This window comes from Myripristis murdjan, chromosome 4 (assembly GCF_902150065.1).
Source record: "Myripristis murdjan chromosome 4, fMyrMur1.1, whole genome shotgun sequence".
In the NCBI taxonomy this organism is placed as follows: Eukaryota; Metazoa; Chordata; class Actinopteri; order Holocentriformes; family Holocentridae; genus Myripristis; species Myripristis murdjan.
Window position 1 is genome coordinate 13073839 of NC_043983.1, and position 22582 is coordinate 13096420.

Below are 22582 nucleotides of genomic sequence, written 5' to 3' on the forward strand. Positions count from 1 at the left end.
TGAAGTAGGAATGCCTTTCATAATCCAAAATGCCATACCAAAATCATTTTTATTACCAACAATTGTAATTCTAGGTACTTCTGCACAACATGCGTATTAGGGGCACAGAGCGTCACATCCAGTATTGCCTCTCAGGTGCCTTCGGTGCACCGTTCGTAGTTGGCTGAAGGGCCGAAGCTTCCTGTGAGTTTAAGTCAGGTTTATCTGCAGGAGATATAAACACCACAGACTTTCATTCCTTACACTTTCAGTCATCTATAGCTATTGTCAGCCCTCAAGTGTTATGTACAGTAAATTCAGGAAAAATGAAATGAAAAAGACACTGCTCCCCACTGTATTTTCTCTAAAATTAGAGGAGAATAGTAGACAAAAATGCTTTATGGTTGCATTACGTACACTGTATTGACTTGACCCTCAGTACCTCCAGTCAAGAAGGGAATAAACTCACATGACAGTCACAAAGAGGAAATAGTTTCACAAGAGGCTATTTTAGTCTCATAAATACCTTCATCCTAAATTATATCACTGTCTTTGTTAATCCATATGTTTTGGAGGATGTGAAACTCATCCTGTATAGTGATTTTCCAGTGAAGACACAAACACACTATCTGCAAGCATGTCATCTTAACAAGTTATCTAAAAACAGTGGTTCCCAAAGATCAGGTAAGAGATCCTGAGTGATGCTTGATAGTGCTCCAGGGGGACCCAGGTAAAACAAGGAATAATATAATTTTACTGCTGCTCTGCATTGAGACTGATACATCAGTTTTTTAATGCAATGGGCCAGCATTTATCCTTTTTAATATCAGGTATTTATGATATGATGGAGGTTCCTCCTCCACTCTAGCCACATCAAAATAGTCTGTAAAACCTCTAATAGATTTTTGGGGGACATTTTAATTGTTAATTTAAGTGTTGAACTAACTAATTGGTTAACTAATTATTCATTTAAAGGTCTCATGTATCCAAGAGTTTGCTCTTTTATGGAATAGGTGCAGAGGGTAATTTTAGCATCCCATAATGGCTCAAATGTTGTTTGAGGGGTTTTTCACCCTGCTGTTTATTTGGCTATTCATTTATTTAGTCATTGGGGAAACACTGAATACATTTTTTTTTTTTTTTTTTTTTTTTTTTTTTTTGGCATGAAAACTGTCAAATAGAGCAGCACAAAATACTGGCATTTGAAGAACCCATATTGTTTTAACCCTAGTTTGCACAATGACAAAACGCATAAGAGTAATTGTCTTTCATCCCGATACACTTTATGCAACTCTATTGGCCTATAAAATCCAAACTAACTCTAAATCCTCTCCAACATGGTTCCTAAGGACAAAGTCGTGCCGCAAATCGAGAAAGTTTGGAGTTTGATGTGAAGCTCCAGCTGGTGACAGCCTTCAGTGACTGGTGCGTGAGCCCGTCAGGTTTGAGGCGGATGGGAGGCGGGTGAGGCAGTCTCTGCTGCAAGCCAATCGCACGGCTGAGGAGGCGGTGTGTGCTGATGAAGAGAGACGGGCTGCAGCCAGCTGTTGCTGCTGCTGCTGCTGCCGCTGCCGTGCGCTGTGCCGACGACAGCGCTGCTTCACCATCCACCAACACAGCATCAGGTGGAAACTCCGATCAGCAGACAAGGCTCGAGTCCTCCGAGACACTTGTGATTTTTGTTCTGGGCAACTTTTCCTGTCATATTGACCAAGTGGGTCAAACGCAGAGGCAGATTGAAAAAAAAAGGGGGCCGCCGGAGTCAAGTCAAAGAACAGGTGAGGTGAGATCCGCTGTGTTTCTGTGGCATGTGCGTTTAGGTTTTTAGATACATGAGCGAAATAAGTTTCCACTCTCCTGTGCAGTAATGACTCTGATCCCACCGTGTGTTATAGAGAACAGCTTATGGATGTAGGTTAGCTATATTAGACGGGGATGCTTGGTAACTCTGGGACAAACAAGCTATTCTTAACATGACTATTTTGAATGACGTTAGCAATTTATTAATTATCAGCAAATATTTTTAAAGTATGTATTTTTACTATCTTTATTTATAGTGCTGAATGCCTGCTGTATCTGTCAGACTCATCTCATGACACTTTAAAATCCTCAAGCTAAGACTTGGCTGATTTTCAGAACCATCTACTGAAATTGTGCCTGGTACATGAACTGTACTTTGTTGCCTCATTAATGTTAAAACTACCTTGAGCTAAATTACAATTTGCAGATTTATGTTCATACAAGTGGACAGATATAGACAGGCAGAGATTCATCAGGGGAGAGAGATTCATCAGTCACAGTTATTAAGATGCAGCCTGTTTTGTCATGACAAGAAGTGTTTGCACATTTGAAAGTGTTTACATGCCATCTTTGCAAGTTGATCTTTCTTGTTTTTTTGTAACCTGAGATCACTGGCTCAAGGCGATAATTTTTGCTGGTCTTTATGTGTCACACTGTACAGGCATTCCTTTTTTTATTGCAGGTCATGTCGCTAAAGGAAAGTAATCAAATGAAAAGATTTTGCCTCTGCCAGCTCTCATTAAGATGTGTCTTGTCTTTGCAGCGTGCTCAGTCCAGTGGATATTGGAGAACTTTAAAAGGTAATCAAAAGTATTTTCCACTTTTTATGGACAGATCAAATGTTCAGCTCATGCCTGCATGTATGCTTGCTATTCTGGCTCTATCAAAAATATCAAGGCAATTCAATTATCTCCTGTTAAAATTAGACAAATATTTCCTCACCACTGGTCTGCAAAGGCCCAGTAACTGCATGAACTGTCTGACCCTGATGATGTGAGACACACACACACACACACACACATACATACACACACACAGGCACACACACATACATATGTACGCACATGCACACACATTTATTTATTTCGCTCACTCAGTAGAGCTACTGATAATGCTTACATTAGGAAATACTTGTCTTTGGGGTGAGTTCATAAGTCTGAACACAAACCTCCGTCATCGGCTCTAAATGTGTGAATAGCTTGCTCATGGAGGGTGTTACATTTGACATTATTGAATGTAAGGGCTTCCTCTTCTCAAAATGCATTTACAAAAATGTTTCTGGTGTTTTAGGATTTTTGTATTGGCTCATGCAAACAGGATTCCGGTTGATAGTTTTGGGCTTAGTTTCGAGTTTTACCAGTGATATAGTGACATGGTTATGACAGCTAATAGTGAAAACAAAACTGTGCACTGGGGTGTGCAGGCTGTTTTCACACTGCCAGTGCATTCAGAGTTGGACTACAGGCTACCTTCTTAATTTAGTACTTCATGCTAGCTACAACTTCTATTTTAGTGCAATTGGACATGTCTCATTCATTGAATTGTTTTCAGTTTATAGTCAGAACACATGAAGTAAAGCCAATGTTTCGACAGAACCAGATATAAGATATTGGCATAGAAACGCCATTTTTAGCAACAGTGCGTTACAAATTTGTTCATTAATTGCATCGTTGGCACAGCATTGGGGGGAAAAAAACAACCAATTTGCATGGATTAACACTTCAACATTTGAAATTTCCCCTCATGACATGATCTGTGGCCTAACACCAACACCACACTTGTATTTCACAAACAATAAATGGAATTATGTGATACTGAAAATATGATCGGGTGGTCTCTGGATCTGGTTTTCAGATAGTGCCATAAGCTCTTTGCCTCTATTCCTAAAATTAGCCTTCACTTGTTTAAAGGCTATTTTCTGAAACATTTACTTACACCAAGCCCCCATGCCCTGAATGACTCATGAAGAGAAATCAATGAGGCAGAACCTCCAACACTCTGCAAAAACCCCAAAATCTATTTTGTTTTTTCATTCATGCTTGTAATTCACAGCAGCAAGCAAAATATCCAACTTGACACAGTAATGAGAAGTAGCATTTTCAGCAAATGATCAAAGGCGGCACTCATTTTTGTTATGCCGTATTCCAGTGCTGTTATTTATTGATGCAGACACTGTTGGTTGTCTGTGCCTATGCATGGTTGTCCCAGTGAGATCCCCAGTGATTAGTCAGAAGGTCCCACTCCTTTGGGACCAGGCTATGTTAGAAAGCACGGCTCCTCTGTGGTACGTGTCTGCTTTGGTTGTCTTTGTTCAGTTTGTTCCACTGTCTCGCCTCGGGGAAGGCTTCTGAGGAAACTGCTGTGTCTTTCCCCATAGAAGCTGGAGACCCAGGGGCAACTGAGTGTGTGTGCAATGATTGCACTATTACCAGACATGTGGCAGTCCTGGCTTACATTAATCTCTAATCATAATACTTCTGAGACTAAATTGCAACATGTTGAAGGAAATAAATGATGCGCGGTTTTCTTTGTAGTCCACATTTTATCAGTCTAATTTTAATCAAATATTCAAGAATTGCTCTGAGCAGTCATTACTTTCATGCTGAGATTAAGGCTCATGTGTAACAGGTGGTTGCTGCTTGGCTGTTTTTGGTGCTTTCAGAGCTCGAGCAGCAGTTGGGAAGGCATTGTCCAGAATTAGCTGATGTATGAAGCTCGGCCAGGTTTTCGCTGCTTGCCTGTCTCTTAAGGGGTTTGAAAAACCTACTAAACCACACAGAGATCTAGCAAACTCCTCACCGTTTGGCTGGAGGTGTAGCTATATTTGCCCAGCTAGTTATGTGGGCGGCAGGGCTGTCTGTGGTGATGATGGTGGTGGTGTAGTTATATCTGAGGGGAGAGGAACTTTCTGTAAAACCCTGAGATAAAGATCTTTCTGCCTTGGCCTATACCCCCCACTTCCCTCTCACTGTTAACATGCTCTAATATGAGGTCAAATGGTCTGCCTCGCTTTCAAGAAAGAAGACTAAAAGATCGACATGTTCTTAGCTGAATTCACCGTGGCCGCTCAAGTACATTTCTGACAAGAATTGCTTTTTGTTATCACATAGGGTTGGGCATTCACAACGTGCATGTTTTCTGTTTCCTCTAATGAACAGGCACGTTTTTCCAAGAAGTTACCATAGAGACAGTGATGTTTGACGTAAATCAATGGGTGAAAAGGAGTTCACCTCCGGTAGCTGAGGTGCGTCTTGTCTTTGCAGAATGCTCAGTTCAGTGAGTATTACAGTACTTTATAAGGTAATGATGAGGGCAATGAGGTGGTTTCCTCCAGAAATGCCCCAGATGCCTGTGTGCCAAGCGTGGGTTGAGTGGTAGCGGGTACTTCTGGGGTCGTGGGAACACAGGCGCTATATCCGCTCAGCCACCATCAAAACGGACAGGGAACTAAATATAGATAAGGTCATACATGTCCGATATTAGGGGAAAAACCAAGGAAAGCTCCTCTGGGCTTTGGAGCAGTACTGTACTCTGCAGGGCAGAGGAGTCAGACAGCCACTTAACATAGCTGTTTGACAGATAGTGGTCTGAAATGATGAAGACAGCTTCTATACAGAATAAGGGTGAATTTAATTACATCTTTGATATAATATTACATGCTATTGCAGTGGGGTAGTCATCATTTTTGCAAGCTGAGTAAGGATGCACAGAGCAACAATGGAAATCTACCTCTGATTTCAGCGGTTCCCTAGTGTCCAGTTCTATACGGTCCTGTACAGGGACAGGACCTGGAGCTTTCTTGACCAAGAGAAACAGTGGGTGTGAGTTTCAGAGGCAGGCATTCTCATGGTGAGCCACAGTCCATCCATGTCTTCCAACTCCTTTTTTTTCTGTCCTGGTTACACATGAGAGAAGAGTGGGCGTCTTTTGCTTTAGCCATCTTTCAAAAACACACCATTTTGTCTCCGCTGTTTGGTTTTGGCTACAGCCTGTCCTACCTTTAATGGGAGCTATCGACTATATTTTTAACCCTGTCTCCTGGGTGCGCAGAGTAGCCAAGCACTGCACTGCTGGCCTTGGGGTAACCCAGACTGTGGGGGTGTCAGGCTGCGTGGACTGCTGGACAGGCAAGGGCCGCTCTAAGTTTAGGCCGCATCGCCTCATGGTGGTAAAAATAAACACCCTGCCTGTACCAAGGGGGAAGGGTGGGACTTGAGTGACTTAACCCAAACAGATCACATTTTCCCACCAGAGTAATATGAATGTTAAGGGCTGTATTACTAAACCCTGGCATCATTGTTTTGATAAAGCGTAGAATGATGCTACTGTAGGGCTCAAAGTCCACACACACACACACACACACACACACACACACACACACATGCACACACACACATGCACACACATATCTATCCATCTATCTACAGATACAGATGCATGTGAAATCATTCCTCACCTGATTTTTTATTATGCCCTGAACTAGAGTAAATATTAGAGATTTGTATTACATTTCCTTGTTGATGATCACTGCAGCTGTATAAATGCAGATAATATACGAGCACTGGGATATCATAATGTTGTTTTATCTCCCTTCACAGGTTGCAGAGTGTCAGACAGTCGAGAGAATGGGAAGAAAGAAAATACAAATTTCTCGGATTCTGGACCAGAGGAATAGACAGGTGGGCCTACATGCATTGTAGAATCAATATCAGGCTCACTTTAGTCTGCAAGCAGAGTAAACACACAAATATTTTCCTCGGTGATACAGGAATTTGTAGAGGCATATATAACCAACGTATGCAGCGATGTAACCAAAGTCTGGCAGACATTTCATGGGGAGAACAGGGCCTCAAACTCAGTGCTAGGAGACAAAAATGCGTGACATGCAAAGGACAGTACATTAAATATTTTAATCATTGTTTGCTTGTAAGACGGGCGCTCTGGTGCCATGTGTTAGGGCTGAGTCCTGATCGCGGTGTCCTGGGTTCGAGTCTTACCTCGGGCCATTTGCTGCATGACGGCTTGTCTGCCTTTCTCTCCCCAGCCTTTCCTGTCTCTCTCTGCTGTGACTGTCAAGTGAAGCAGAAATGCCAAAAAAAAAAAAAAATACTAAAAAAAAATCTTACAATAATTATTGCTGTTACATCACCACACTATTCCATGTGTGCTCACCTTTCCAGTTTGCAAGTTTATTTCCATCATCCACTCCCGTAGTTCGTTGAGTTTAAATTATTCAAGCAAATCCATAGCATTGCATTAACATATATCTCTGTCACCGATTTTTCTTTAGATAAATCAAATTAATTTACATGTTTTAATGTAATGTACATGTTTTAATTTATATTTACAATGGCTCAAATAGTTGTGTTTTTCCTGTTTCAGGTCACTTTCACCAAACGTAAGTTCGGCCTGATGAAGAAAGCCTATGAGCTGAGCGTGCTGTGTGACTGTGAGATTGCCCTCATCATCTTCAACAGCACCAACCGTCTGTTCCAGTATGCCAGCACAGACATGGACAAGGTCCTGCTCAAATACACAGAGTACAGTGAGCCACACGAGAGTCGCACCAACACGGACATACTGGAGGTACTCAGTTGAAAAATAGTATGCATAGAGTGCTGCTCGGGTGTAAAAAGATTTCCCTCTGGTGCTCTTCAGTTTGGGGATTCTGCTAGTTTAGTTTAGTTTCTGCTTGCCCTGATGAAGGCCTTAATGGCAGAAACATGTAGGCGTGTTTTTAACTAAATACCCACATGATATTAAAGGCTTTTAAAATTAATTTCCCCCATGAGTTTCTCACATTTCTTCTACAGTTCTTTCCTGGAGGTCCTGTCGAAGCGTAGATGAAAGGAAACATGTAGGTCTTACTTTTCTGAAACTGACTGTAGCACTATCATTGTCAGTAATTTTCCACGTGCACTTTCTGTTCTGCACCAGACGCTGCGCAGGAAAGGCCTCGGTCTGGACAGCTCAGAGCTCGACAGTGAGGAGAGCATGCAGGTGTCAACAGATAAATATCCTCTCAGCGAGGGCATGGACCTCTCTGTGGCCCGACAGCGCTACTATGTTAGTACACACACACTTCTGCTTTCATATATGCATCACACAGATACACACAAATGAGCATGAGTGCACACACAAAACATGTAGAGCTGAGCTTAGCTGAGAGCCATAGCTATAATCGAAAGCTATCGGCTGATTTCTTTTGAAGCAAAACAAATGACTCAATTTGTGTGTTTTTTTTTTGTTTTTTTTTAATTGAAACATCAATTTGAGGGAATGAAAACAGTTCAGAATGACTCAAATCTCCATAGAGATTGTTAAGAAAGTAAGCAGCTGAATCGCTCTCTTGCAGTGCTGTAAGGCTACCAAACAATAATCATGGTAATGACAAAAATCTGTGTAAGCCTCAAGACAAATGACAGAAAATGTACAACAAAGTATGTACAATTACTGATGACCAGTTTGGTGACTTACGACATTAGCTGTATTTTTACACATTATTTTTTACACCTCAGACTCCATCACTGCTGAGCCCAGAGGCCCAGTTCCTGATGTCTGCAGGTGGTGAGAATGGCTTTTCTAACTCCTCCGGGTCCAGCATGGTTTCCCACCGAACTCCAGCCTTCAAACCTCTGGGGTCGCGACCAGGCTCTTCTAGCCCTGCTGGCCCCCCCACACACACTGCCTTCATGACTCCACACTCAGGTACACTGAAGAAGGGTGTGGGTTACAGAAACGGGCCTATCCTTGGGTATGAAACAAAATAATTATCACTGACACCATCAAGTGCAACTTGTACAGGAAATGTACCCAAGACAAAGAGGTCTTAGATCAAGGCATACCATGAACGCTAAGCTATACATATCCCTCTATATGTGTATTACTGTGTATCCTTGTGGGAACCAGTACATACAGCAAAGATAGGCTCTGAGCCTAGCCACCCCATTTCCTTAATATATTTTACCTTTGAACTAGTTTTTCAGACCACTGTGTAACCACACAAAGAGGAAGCTGGCACCTGTGTCAACGAAGAGCCAAACTGAAATGTACATTAATTGAAAAAAGTGGCATCTACTCTGACAAAATGACAGCTAGCATTAAAATACACCTCTCCAATTAAGAGGATTAAATGTACTAGCAAGCCTTAAACTTGTCTTTACACACTGCTAACATCTAAATATCATACATATTGAGCATTGAACATCAAACACCATTTTTATTCCCCAATTGGATATGCTCCTCGAGGGTCTTGAACACTGTAAAATTCATGTATGTACAGTCATCTTTCTTCTGTGTTGTGCAGCCAGCTGTGAACTCACAGGAAGTGTAACTGTGTGCATGTATGTGTGTGTGTGTGTGTGTGTGTGTGTGTGTGTGTGTGTGTGTGTGTGTGTGTCCACATATTCATGGGGATGCATGCATGCATTTTGTGAAACTGTCCCTCTATGAGTGAAACGGCGTCTGCAACCAGCTCTGTGGTTTCTGGACAGAGTGTATTGCACCTGCCAGTTATGTCGGCTTCACTGTAACTGGAGCTAGTATACATGTGAACGTGCTATGATGTCATTTCACACCATGCAACTACAGCCACACAGAACAAAACAAATCAAACAAACAAAATGAACTCTTGAATGTTCGTTTTTTAAGTTTCTCTTCTTTGCTCATCTAATGACTGACACACTGAAAAAAAGGTGCTATATTCACATTACATTCAGCATGGATGCCATCACTTCATCAATGCATGCCATAAGCATAGGCATGTTCAACAAATATTACTCTTTCTAAATGCCAAGTGGCAAATCAGATACTGATCAGGAGGTCAGTCCAAAAGACGTTCTGTTTTTATCACAGATGGAGACAGAGAGAGAGATAGAGGGAGAGAATGAAGGAACTAATGAAAGCTCTGTGAGTGAAACACCAAAAAAGAAGCCCACATCTCATTTTTCACTTCCTATTTATTTCTCTTGTTGCAGGTATTGGCTACTCCGTGTTCTCCCATGGCAACCTGAGTCGGGCCATGGACAAGAGCCCACCTCCTCTGAACCTGGGCAGTGACGGCCTGAGGGGAGAGGCTGTCAGTCAGGGCATGGGGGCCACGCGGGCCAACCTCGGCTCTGCTGTAAGTAACTGTAACTAAATGTGTTCACCACTAATACGATTATTAACATTAGCAAATGTAATATGCATTATCAAAGCTGCATTATTTCCTAAAATAACAGTTGTGTCATTTATGTCAGTGGATGCAAAATTTGTTTTCATGAACATAGGTAATGCCAGCAGATGTAAGATAATGTAATGATATGCTACATTACCACTGGCATAAAGAGGTGGTTTGACTGTTTCTCTCTCCTTGATCATCAGAGAAGCCTCTTGTACCAAGGTTTGCACCCTGGCAGCTCCATGGTAGCCATGGGGAAGGCAGGACTGCTGGGCCACAGTTTGGGAGGCTACGGCTTGCCCTCCCCTGGAGCCTCTGGTACGTCTGCTCTCACAGTTCTGTGGTAAAATCCAGTTACCAGAGAAAATCTGGACTTAGTAGATGCTTAACTGTAAGAAACATTCTTCATCAAGACTGATAGAAGAGTACATCAAACTGAAAAAACTGTGTCTTCTTGTTCACTGATGCTGGTTTGTTAATGTGAGCAAAAAACAGTCTTTCTTGTGTCTACATTTTGCTGTTTATGACCACCCTATCTTGTCTGTTTGTCTCTCCAGAGTACAGCCACCCAGGTTTTCCTCACTCTGTCAGCATACAGCGAGGAGCAGGGCATCCCTGGCAACCAGCGCAGCCACCTCAGGAGTCCCATGGGCCTCATATCAGCCCAGCGTGAGGATACTAATGCATATATAATATGATATCATTGTATGGATGAAATGTATGGAGTATGCATCCACATAATATCTGTGGGTTCCATCTGTTATCATTCAGTGGATGTATTTAGAATGCTTAGCAATTTAGAAATGTTTAAATTGGAAGTAAAATTATTTGCTATTCATGTTTTAAGTATAAAATCCAACCAGGGTCAATATGAGGTGGATGCAATAATCATAACAGTTTGATAGGATGGCTAAATCAAAATGTCCTCAAGTTGGATCTGATGCAAACTGGAATTAACTGAACAGTAAATAACAGCATTTGTTTTTACACCAAGATTTCTTTTTTTTCTGTGCTCTTGTTGTTTCAAGGATGTCCAGCGGAGGGTGCTCCTTCCCTTCGCAGGCTTCTTCATCAGGCTCTCCACATCTGCCCTCCCTCAACCTCAGCATCAAATCAGAGCGGAGCTCTCCTGAGCACATGTCTTCACCCACCTCCCCTCCTCTACACCACCTCAGGCAGCATTCTCCAATGAGCAACCCCGATTCTGCTTGCCATACCCCCCCTGAACCCTATCCAGCCAATGAGAGAAAGGAGTTTCCCAAAGCCGGCTACCCACCCTTGGCCCAACAACTTGGAGATGAAGAAAAAGGAGGGCAACCTCTCAGGCAGCTAGAGATCAGTGATGGGTGGCAAAGATAGCTGACTGATACAGTACAGGCCACCCCTCCTCCACCATCTCCCATTCAACCAGCTACTGTCCATCATGCCCAGCATAACAAAACCTCACACACACACATGCACACACACGCACACACACACACACACACACACACACACACACACACACACACACACACACACACACACACAAACACAGTAGAAAGAGGATAGCGAGGTGGGATGCATTTGTCCCCATCAGCCCAGAGAGGAAAAGCCTCTCTTTGTTTCCATATGTAGAGCTGGTCTCTCCTGAGTGATGATGAATTGACTTTTCTGATTGATCCCATGAATAGATCTATACAGGCATCGCTCTTTGTTTGGTTAGGTTTGGATTTCTGTGCAGAGCAAATGTGAATCACAATACAATTTGAAATGTATTCTTTTTCTTTTTTTCTGCGACTGATCAAACGTACCTGCAGCAGCACAGTGGGACCAATTGAATTGCTCCAAAAAGTGCAAAACCCACCTGTCTGGCTTTCTGAGTGGTCCTCAACAGAGCCTCCAACTAATTTGCTATCTGACCCAGGTGTGGTGTGGAAATTGGAAAATAGCTGTGAACCCATGTAACAATAAAGTGTGTCCTCCAATGTCTTTGTCTGAATGTTACAGTGAATAGCAGGCGGCAGTGGAGATAACTCATCCCACCAGCCAGCCTTAACCACTGGATCTTGGTGTACAGTGCTTCACATCTAATCTCCCTGTTACTATATAAAGCACACACACACACACACACACATATATATATATATATATATATATATATATATATATATATATATGCTTTAGCCTTTAACCTAAAATCAATGAGGTGGTTTCTTCACATGAGACCAATTAGGTCTCGTCTTTCACCGTGGCCTTGGCCTCATCTTTGTGAAAGGTGAAATGGGCTTGTACTGTCTTGCTCACACAGTTTTGTAAGACCAACGTACACATGGTCATTTTTAATGAAAATCTGGGCTGAGTTTCTCAGGGATCTGCATGATTGGTTTCTTTATGAAGTTTTAAAATGGTATCTTTCCATGTCTCTTTGTAAGACTATTGATAAGCTAAGCTTTAGTTGGATTGCACCCCCCAAACTGATGGTTTAGTTTTATCTTTTTGCTCTACCCTGTCAATACAAAAATTACGACAATCTACTCCAACTAAAGTTCAAACCAAAGTTTTCTTTTTTATTCATCTCTTTCTACGTGTCACAATTACATACCGCAGCAGCCACTGCCATATGTGTTTGTCTATGTTGCATCTAATTTGATTAACATAATATAATAATTCTACCAAAGTTTGTCATGCATGTGAAGGCATTTTCTGAAGGGCTTTGTTGTGTTGTTTATACCTGAAATTATTTAGCTTTGCTATCATTGCCTAATATTTCAAATTGTATGACATACTGTTCAGAGTGTGAAAATATATATTTTTGGGGGATTTAATGTAATTATTTGGCTTGTACTGGTAAGGAATATAGGGTATATAATTAAAAACTTACTAAATCACAATACACAATTGTTTTTAGATATTTTTATGGAGGAAAGTTTGGTTTTAATCATCTATATTGATAAATGTACTTGACGCTGTAATTTTATGCACTGGATTTCTGTGTGCTTTGATTTTTGCATATTCATCTGTAGCTCTGAAGTTGAGAATTATATCCAGAATTCAGTCTTGTATGGAGTTTTGTCCTTTTGATGTTGCTTGAACTTGCATTCTTTGCCCACAAGGGGTCATCTTATTTTGTGTCACAATCACTGAAGTGAAAGAGGAAAAGTGCAGAGAAAATCAGTTTTAATTATTGGTGATTCATTATCTAATTAATCTCCATGACAAGAGACAGGTTCGGTGGTTCACCCTGAAGACATTCAGACAAATACAGCATAATGATCACTGCAGGGACGCGGTGCACAAACGGAGGTCTTCGTGTTCAAGTGCTGCTGTGGAATCGGCTCTGTTTCAGTTTCAGTGTAGCTACATGGATAAATGTCGGCATGAAAAACCACGTTAACAGTATTCAGATGTTCTGGGTTGAGTTTTTACATGTTTGATCAGTGCTTCACTAACAGAACAGAGACAGAATTTTATTTGACACACTGTCAGGTTGTATTCATTAAAACAAGCTTTTTAAGTCTATTTAATGACTTGATTCATTTTAAATAAAATGAATGATTTGTATATCCATATTGCCTGGTGTGTTGCACTGAGAACATCTAGTTTACTATCTGTCTTTGAGAAAAGGGGAAAAAAGTGATTCAGAGGCCACTGTTCTGCTTTTTGATGTACCTTCAGTCTGACAAAAGATAATATGCTGTCTACTATGTATCTATCAGTCTTTCATGTGTCCATTTATTTAGAGTTAGTCACATTCGTTCCATCTTTTGAACACACACACTCCCTCATTATCATGTCTGTCCCTGTCAGCCAGCTCACCACGCGGCCACTGAACAGGAGGAACAAGAATGGACCACTTAGAAGCCTGGAGACCTTTATGTCTTCAAAAAACACATTCAGCACAAAAATGATCATTTCCACAGCTGGATGTCTCACTATAACTATGCCGCAACATTTTCTTGTTCTGCTCCTCATGGAGCGTTTGCCTTTCTTTTCCATTTCAACTAAAAGTCAAAAGGGAACGCTGGCTGCCCATGGTGTGGAGTCCAGGCCAGCCGAGCCCCAGTCGGCCCCTGTCGTCTCTCCTCCTTAAATGAAAAGAGAGTCTCATTGGGGTCATGTCTGGTCTGCTCCCCTGAGACCAGGGCAGTCTGTAGGGCATGTCTGGGTCCTACACACGCACACACACACACACACACACACGCTGGTTTCTATAGTAACCATAGCCTGCCATGGCTGCCTGACCTGGCCCGCTGCAGTCCATAGAGCAGACTGAAGGGGCCTGAGGCCTCCAGCACAGATGCACATAATTAATGTGATTATATAGATATGTCAACCCTGTCACCTTCCAGTTCATTAGGCCAGACACTCTCCCAGTCCTGTCACAGGATTGGAGAGGAACTGGACTGGAGTGGACATGAGGAGAGGACATGTTTTTTTTTTTTTTTTTTGAGACAGACAGAATATAAATCGCTTGCTATGCATGTTTGATTGAAGACAGTGCATCTCTGTGTGGTACTTACTTACTTACAGACCCTGTAAAACTGTGAAGAAAAGACATACTTACTGCTGTAAGTGCAAAATGATTCCAGTGCTGAAATTTTGTTGGCGTTTAAATACCAGATGTTAGGGTGGTTAACTAGTGCCCTCTCAAATGTCCTCACTCTTCAGTAGCAACATTTATATCCTTTCACGAAAGCCTGTCCCAACCCATAAAAAAGGACAGAGACAGAGCCAGCCCTCCCTGAGGTGGAGTGTCTTTGTGGGTTTTGACTGGATGTGGAAGTCAAATGATATCGCCAATAAATCATGTCAGATCTCAGACAAAAAGTCTACCCAGTCCTGTTCTCATGAAAGGTCACGTTCCTTAACTGCTGTTGCACATGACTGGCATGTAAATATAGGCTGTTTACTGCAGCTGGATGTTTGAGTAAGTAATGCCATGATGATAAGATATCTGCTTTGAGCATTTTCACAATGATGTGACACGTGCTACTGACTGGGGTGTGTGTTTTTTTCCTGTCATAAAAGTCCCTAGTCAATGTACAACAACAGCTCCAAGAGTGTGTAAGTATGAACACACATCTCTTCCCAGAAGTTCACAGTAATAAGCGATTAAAGAAGGATCTTCTCAGGAGGTTGGGGTCAGAGTTCGGGACCCAGTACAGCGGCGAGACACTCTATTGTCATGCACGATGTCTTTTGTCAAACTGAGCACTGATATTGAAAGGAGAAATGGCTTTTATTGCTGCCATCTCCCACGCTCCTTGAGAAAAGACAGAAGTCAGTGGGAAAAACAAAAGGCAAAATTACAATGTCGACTGCGCAGTAATACCAAAATGATTACATAGGACTGAAAATAATAAATGTTTTATTAAGCCACACAAAGAAATAAAACATTCGGGTTACAGTCAAAAGCTTGCACACCATGCATTCAGAAAGTCTCTTCAACTGATGTAAAAAGTTTTAAAACAATATTTCCATGTGAACTTCACAGTATAACATGATTTTTGAACATTCAATTACACCGTCTGGAAACAAATCGCACTAAAATCAAACTTGCCGCAAACAGCACACACAAATGCACAGCACAACTTCATCTGTAACATTTGGGAAAAACAACAAAACGTTATGAGGGAATACATCATAAATAAATAAATAAAAACACTCTGTTGACACGTCTGTCATTTGCAATCCATTTCAGACCAAAGACGGATTCAAAGTAGGCTTTGATTTGTCTTATCCGTATACATTTGTTTGTCAATAAAAACTGCAGATAAAAAATGTATGTAACTGACTGAACTGCTGTAGATAAAAACGCTGAAACTGAGTAGTGTTCACAAAAAAAAAGAAAGAAAGAAACAGAGAGGGTCATGGCTGGAGTGTTTGTTTTATCTATTCAGTAGGTCAATCCCCTTTCTGAATCCATATGAACTGGGAGAAAACAGATATTTTAAAACTCACTCAAAATCCCTGAGTTCCCAGGCACTTAAGAACTCGTTAATCAGATAAAAGTAACAACTCTTTACAGGTAAAAAATAATTTAGGCTAATAGACAGCCACAGTTTTGACTGATGCATGGTCAACTGTGTTGGACTAAATAGGCTGGATCTGAGCTTCATCACTGCTTTGCAATCAAGTACAGTACAGCAGAGAAAACTCAACAAAGCATTTAGTTAGCACTCGTACATCGGCTCCTTACAGGAACACAGAATCCCCCTCAAAAATAAAACGTCTAATCTACACAGAGTCAAGGTAATGACACCTACCCTGCTACCCACTGATATCGTGTTTGCAGCATTTAACAATGTCCTGTGGTAAGAACAAACAGGTTAACACTGGCATAGATATATTTGAGGAGTTGCAGAAAAAGTCCTGCTGAATTGGTTTGGACGCCGGCCAGTTCCCTTTGTACATGCTTGTCATTGATCTCAATAACCCACAGGGAAAACACAGCCTGCTGGTCGGGCAAAGCCTAAAGGGCAACAAGGTAGCAACTATGCAACAGGCAGAGCCCATCACCAGTCTACTTTTAAGACACGTTGGGTGCAACTTTTTCTGCGCCCAAAAACACAAGAGAAACCCACTTGGGTCCATGTTTGTCTGCAGGCATCCTGTGCAACTAGTTAACAATAGTCTGGGGCTGGTGTTAGGCTGCAGGTAGAACCGTGTGGCAATCTTTGTCCTCCTCAGTTCTGCATAAGGTACTGGTGAAAGTAAATGCCAAACAGAGAGCTGATCACCTGGCAGGCAGCCACCCACCAGGTGAGGAAGGCGAACATGCCTCGGAAGAAGAGCGGCGTGAGGACGGAGCGAAGGGCGGTGAAGGCCTCCGATAATCGTGCCACAGTGGCCTGGATGTCCTCCTCCATGTCTTCCACTCCCTCTTCATCTTCATCGAGGCCGCCGGGCAAGACAGGTGCCGCTGTGGGCATCACCAGCGCTGGTGTCACCCCAGGTGTCTCCTCTGCGCCCAACCCCCAGGAGAAGTCTCCTGCAGGACCAACAGAGATCTGTCACCACACGAGCACCACACTGGAGATTTGATGCTTAGATCAAATTATCGGCCTTGAAAGACACCCTTGTGCTTTGACTCTGAGCAAATGAAAACAAAACTTGTACGTTTTAACTAATTCACTACTACTAGCCACTAACTCAGAGGAGTGGGAAAAAAAATACACCAAACGACTGACACCAATACCTATTTTCAGGAGTGTTTAAGTATTTCATGGTTGATTTAATTTTCTTTAGCCTTTCCTCCTCTGAAATGCAGTGTTGGTGGTATTTTATTTACCTAGTGCCTTGAGAGACAGCGCAGAGAACAGGATGAGCAGAACAGGAACCAAGTACTGGAGAGTAACCACAGTCAGGTAGCAAAATACACGAGTGACCTGAGGAAATCACAACAGCAGACACTATTAAGTTCACTGTCCATGACCAGTTGAGTGTTTCCATTACTTATTTACTCAGTAAGGCTACACTCCATGTAACAACCTGCATTCAAAGGGCTGAAATAATCATCAAACCCATCAATATTCAAATCCTTTCTCCACCTACTAATTTTTCAAAATCACAGTACAACATGAAACGCAAATCTGACCTTCCTCTGAATGTCGATCGCAGCGATTCGTCCTGCCTCCTTCTTCATCTGCTCCACCCACTTCTGGGCCAGATTGAGATAAGCCTGCAGGTGGTAGCGGGTCAGTGCTAGCCGCAGCAAACACAGTGCCACAATGATCCACAGACGCATGCTGTCAAATGCTGCGCTGGACACACTGTAAGAGAGGCACCGGTAGAAGTCAGCACTGGAAAGTCACTGTGGGGTAGTCTTATTTTTTGTCTGGCATTATGCAATTAAAGAACTTGGGTGAGGACTGATCACATGTCCACATTATGTTGAATAAATATTAAAATGCTGTTTTGGTGTGCCACATGACAATCCTACGTCTACATTTTCAAGTAAAATTGTCCTTGTCCACACTACAAAGAGAGACCTTCTAATGCCCTGACAAAGACGTGCAGTGGTCGAAACATGTTGGCTTTTTAATGATTTAGCCACTACAACAAAGGCTTTTTAAATATTTCTTTCCTTATTGTCACATTTCCTGACATTTGGAGCGCCTGGATCGCCCTCTTGTTTGAAGCACTCTGTTTTCCCTGTTTCCAAGAGCACCGGACACATTCTTGATCTTTGTTTAATCATATAGAGCAAACAGTAGTGTTTTTTTCTGAAAGCCAAACATGTGTTTTCAAATTTAAACGCTATGGACTGAGTTTTCAAAATGCCCTGTTTTGGCAGGCGGAGGAAAAGAAACAGCTTACTGTAGATGGAAAGCCAAAATAAAATAACTAAAGCCTTGGTGTGGACATGGCCTGAGAGGTTTGCTGTGGTGGCCACTAACTGCCGACACTCATATGCACTCACAGTGTGACCGATGTCTTCCCCAAAGGTGCGTTGGCCAGGAAGTCTCTGGCTATTGGTTTGACCCAAAGTACCAACACGATGACCGGAGACAGGAAGCTCAAGTGCAACAGGATCCTGCAAGAAACAAAAAGGACATCACTGAAAAAGCAAAAACGCTGCTTATGGTGGGTTTACAACAGACACAAGATACATTGTTTTCTGCAGTAATAATCCTGCAAAGTCACTGTGTCAGATCTTACTGGATGAGTGGGCGGTCTGAGTGCATCTGCACAGCGTCTAGATGTGTCTGAGCCAATCGCAGCCCGGGGAAGGCCAGGAGAGCTCCAATGTACGCACACAAAGCAGCCAGGCCGAGCTTCACCGTGAGCTTCGTCACTGGAACCCTGATGGGAGTCAAACCAACAACCACTGGGCATCAAGATCAATCAATCAGCAAATCTTTCATAAAACAAATATAGAGCCATTTACCTGACATGTACAATCTGACACTGAGGCAATGAATCTCATCTCTAATGCAGCATCTCCCAATTCCACATGAGTATGACCTCTTAAGTCAAGACAGGGCTGAACAATTACTCGAACTATAATCAAAATGAAGGTTAAATGTGTGACAAAATACCATCATAAATGAAGTGTTATAGTGCTACAGATGTATCCTGACCTACAAACTGTTTTCTCTACACATAAGAAAACATGTTTGTTTGATACAGACCCCAGCAAAAATTACATCATCATTATTTTACTACTTTTTTCCCCAAGAAAATGAAACCAGTCATTTCCACCAAAATCATAAATCGTATCACAATCACAGTACCTGATAAAGTAATTGCATTATGATTGTTTTACTATATGATTCAGCCTTAGTTTAATAAAAAGAAGACTCAAATGTCTATGTTACTGTACTAATCCATAATGTGGGAATATGCATGAATACCATGGGAATTTTAGATACCTAAGACATAAGTTGTATGAGTGAGAGAGAGACTTACGACCAGTCCGCGTAGCCCTGCTGTTTGGCAAAGATTTCCAAATTGTCAAAGAGGCTCGCAAACCCAGGCTCTAGGCCAAACTCCAAGTAGTCCTCTCTGACCACCAGCACCAGCATGGCCACAAGCAGAGACAGGAAGCCAAAGGCCAGACACACCGAGCGCTCGCCCCCCTCATCAGAGCGGAAGTAGTGGCTCATCAGAGTGTGCAGCGTCCTCCTGAGGGTGGCAAGTTAAGGGAAAACGCGGCCAAAGTGGAATTCATGGACCAAATCTGACACTCCACATAATTAATTCAGGGAGCCTATTTTATCTTTGAGCTACTAAATGACTGAATTGTATCACAAGGTGTCTTTTTACCTGCTAAGTATAGACTTAAACAACGCTTAATAGCATTTTTTTTTCTGGCTCAGAACAGACATGCTGATCTCTTACCTATTAATGTGAGAGGCAGGATTTTTCTGACACTAGTAGTTCTCTAAAAATGTATGTAATAAGTAGTTTGTTAAAACAGTACGATTGTATACTTACAACAAGAGAATTTGCTTTTACAAACAATGCTTCACTGTTTCACAAATGGTCTTTTGTGATACAGAAGGACTTAACAGGTGAAGGATACAGACCAAAGAGAACAGTCAGAACACACCAGATGGCTCCGATATTGACTTCTTTACTCGCGTCAACAACGCTGTAGTAACACTCAGTGAAGAGGAAGATCCCCATTGCATAGACAGCAAAGTCTATCAGCCACTGGTACTCCAGGAAAAAGCGCAACACTGAAAGCAAAGAGGTGGATAAGCTCATTCAAATCAAGTTAACATGTTGAAGTCAGGGTGATAATGAAATACAGGTCTCTGAATGTAGGTGGAGGGCTTGGACAATGTCATTGTGTGAGAGTTTTGTTTGTTTTACCAAGAGCGTCAAGGACGTTGACTGGAGCTTTCTCGAGGTGAAGGTCGATGTCTTTGGGCACAGTGAGTGGCTTGTTGTCTCCATTCTGTCTTCTACAAAAGGACAAAGAAATTAACACTGATGAACTAACAAATATTCTTCTGTTCGCCATACACTGAGAAAGACAAAAAGCAGCAGCTAACATTAACAAGAAGGTTTTTTTCAGGAGACTGCTGTTTGCACAAATGTATTCTAAAACATTCAAATGTGCTTGTTACAGGAAAATCTATTTGTTCCTGCTGCCTGCAGGAACAAATAGATGGCTGTCAGAGTCAGACCCTCCTCCACCTCACACCTGTCTCTCCTGTTGGGTTTGGGCATCTGCTTCCCTGCCAGCGCACACAGCTCTCCCTCTGACGGGTGTTTGAACCGGAACAAACTGGAACACAAAACACACACTTTCACAGGAACAGTGTACAGTCAATCACAAATAATAACTATCATTTCTGGCTGGTGAGGGTGATATTACCTGCCATTGCAAAGAAGCCAGCGTGCAAAAGAGCAATGTGGAGCCATCCTCTGCATAATGCTGGCAGCCAGCAGGCTGACCACCAGCTGAATCCCCATCAGTGCCTATCAGAGCAAAAACACACACAAACCTTTTACTGCCACAACAAAGGCTCACCATTTGCCAGTAAAACACCCGACCAAACTTAACTCATGCATTTAAAACCCCCAGCCACACGTGTCAGGGGGTGCGGGCTCCCTCCCTGCTACAACTGTGACAGTCACTCAAAAGAGTCCCTCTCTGATATGGCTCAGGACAGCCAAGAAAGTTTGAAGACGAGCTCAGCAACCTTTGCAGCGAGCAAATTAAGTTTGCTGACATAAACTGGGCTGGAGCTGACGCTACGGACACGAGAAGCTAACGAGGTAACTGCAGCGAGAGCTTAGTTTAAACCACATTTGGCGTAAATCACTAAACGTCTCACTGGAAAATGAATGAAAGTTAGCAAAGCGCTAACGTGCTAAATTTAGCTAAATCTCTGCAGCTGTCAACGCTGCTGCCAGCCGCAGCCAGCTAGCTAACATTAGCAAGCTAGCTGCCAGAGTAGCTAATCCTGGCAAAGTGTGCTCGCTGGCGCATTTTGCTGCAGATTATGGCTAACGGTTTTATTTAAATTCCAGTGCACAACAACTTAAACAAACTTACCATGTTTTCACCCCTGATAGGCTTGATTTGAGACTACGGGAGCTCGCTCACATGCATGAACGTCTTGACAGCTGAACCAGCTGACATGTGAAACTGTGGCGAGACCCGGATGTGGCGATGACGTCACACGCTGCCTTCACGTGGTCCGTGTCGTTTGTAAATCCGGATTTTTGAGCGTTCATGTCTTTTTGATAGGAAAAAAGGTCGGAAAAAAGACCCCGTAACCAGCAATTTTGGGGGTGTTTGTTTTAATACATAAATAAACAACAAACAGTCTGATTCATGCTACAACAGAAGAATGAATAGGAGCAAAGGTACATCAGGTGTGTTGCTGACATTTTGACTTCAATGGCCCATTAACATGTGAAACAAAGAAAAGGCAAAATATGTACTGTGTTACTACTGACATAGAATACAAGTTGCCATAGAAACTGAATGGGTGGACATTAAGTTTCTATGCCTGTAACATCTAATAGCCGAGTCCTACCATCAGTTGTTGATCACTGACTGTAAAGATAAGCATTTATGCAGTTATGTTTGTTGACACAGCTGTTAGGCTTTCTGACCACGAAATGTCATGTCTCAGCGAGATGAGTATCAGTGAAAAGTCCGACCTTCCCTCGGTGCTGTTCAGCATTTTGTCTGGTCGTTCATGTGCGATCAAAACGTAATTTCAATATTTCCGATAGCAGTGAAGGCAGCACAACACCCACAGAGGAAGAGGCGTTTTCATTGGCTCGTAGAAGGCTGGGATGGTGACGAAAATTGGACTTTATTGCAAAGCCTTGACTGTAATATGATTTTTTGGACACTTTGGGTTGAAAATTGCACCTAGATGATGCAAATATCTTTGATTGACACAGTTCCTAAAGCAGTATGTAAAACATTATAATAAATGAGCCCCCCCATCTTTCTCTATCTCTAATTATCATGTGAGATTTTATCCATCCTAGTTCTTTGTTCTTCCTCAATACCCCTGAATGCCTCTGCAAGATCCCTCTAATGATAATCTCCATGTTTCATGCTTCCACCATCATGTGTCTAACATTTCATTGGATGAACAGAAACATTATGCAAATCGTGAAGATTAAAGTCTCAGATGTGCATGTCTTACTTCTTTCCACTTTGGCATAAAGAGAGAGAGAGAG

The 22582-nt window shown here is 42.2% G+C and overlaps 2 protein-coding genes across 2 annotated transcripts; one reads left to right on the forward strand and one right to left on the reverse strand.

The window, feature by feature from the left end:
- Window positions 1–1611: 1611 nt before the first annotated feature.
- Window positions 1612–11441, forward strand: mef2b (myocyte enhancer factor 2b). The gene is made up of 10 exons (XM_030049476.1): window positions 1612–1757; window positions 2543–2579; window positions 6378–6458; window positions 7162–7365; window positions 7717–7845; window positions 8298–8487; window positions 9756–9901; window positions 10144–10258; window positions 10498–10609; window positions 10969–11441. The coding sequence occupies exons 3-10, from the start codon at window positions 6405–6407 to the stop codon at window positions 11297–11299; spliced, it is 1281 nt and encodes a 426-aa protein (XP_029905336.1). The 5' UTR covers window positions 1612–1757; window positions 2543–2579; window positions 6378–6404; the 3' UTR covers window positions 11300–11441.
- Window positions 11442–15273: 3832 nt separating this feature from the next.
- tmem161a (transmembrane protein 161A) lies at window positions 15274–21534 on the reverse strand. Its single transcript, XM_030050331.1, has 11 exons — window positions 21435–21534; window positions 20751–20854; window positions 20577–20660; window positions 20243–20334; window positions 19950–20106; window positions 19334–19549; window positions 18584–18727; window positions 18345–18458; window positions 17520–17694; window positions 17214–17310; window positions 15274–16913 (listed from the first exon to the last, which is right to left on the reverse strand). The coding sequence occupies exons 1-11, from the start codon at window positions 21435–21437 to the stop codon at window positions 16609–16611; spliced, it is 1491 nt and encodes a 496-aa protein (XP_029906191.1). The 5' UTR covers window positions 21438–21534; the 3' UTR covers window positions 15274–16608.
- Window positions 21535–22582: the final 1048 nt, after the last annotated feature.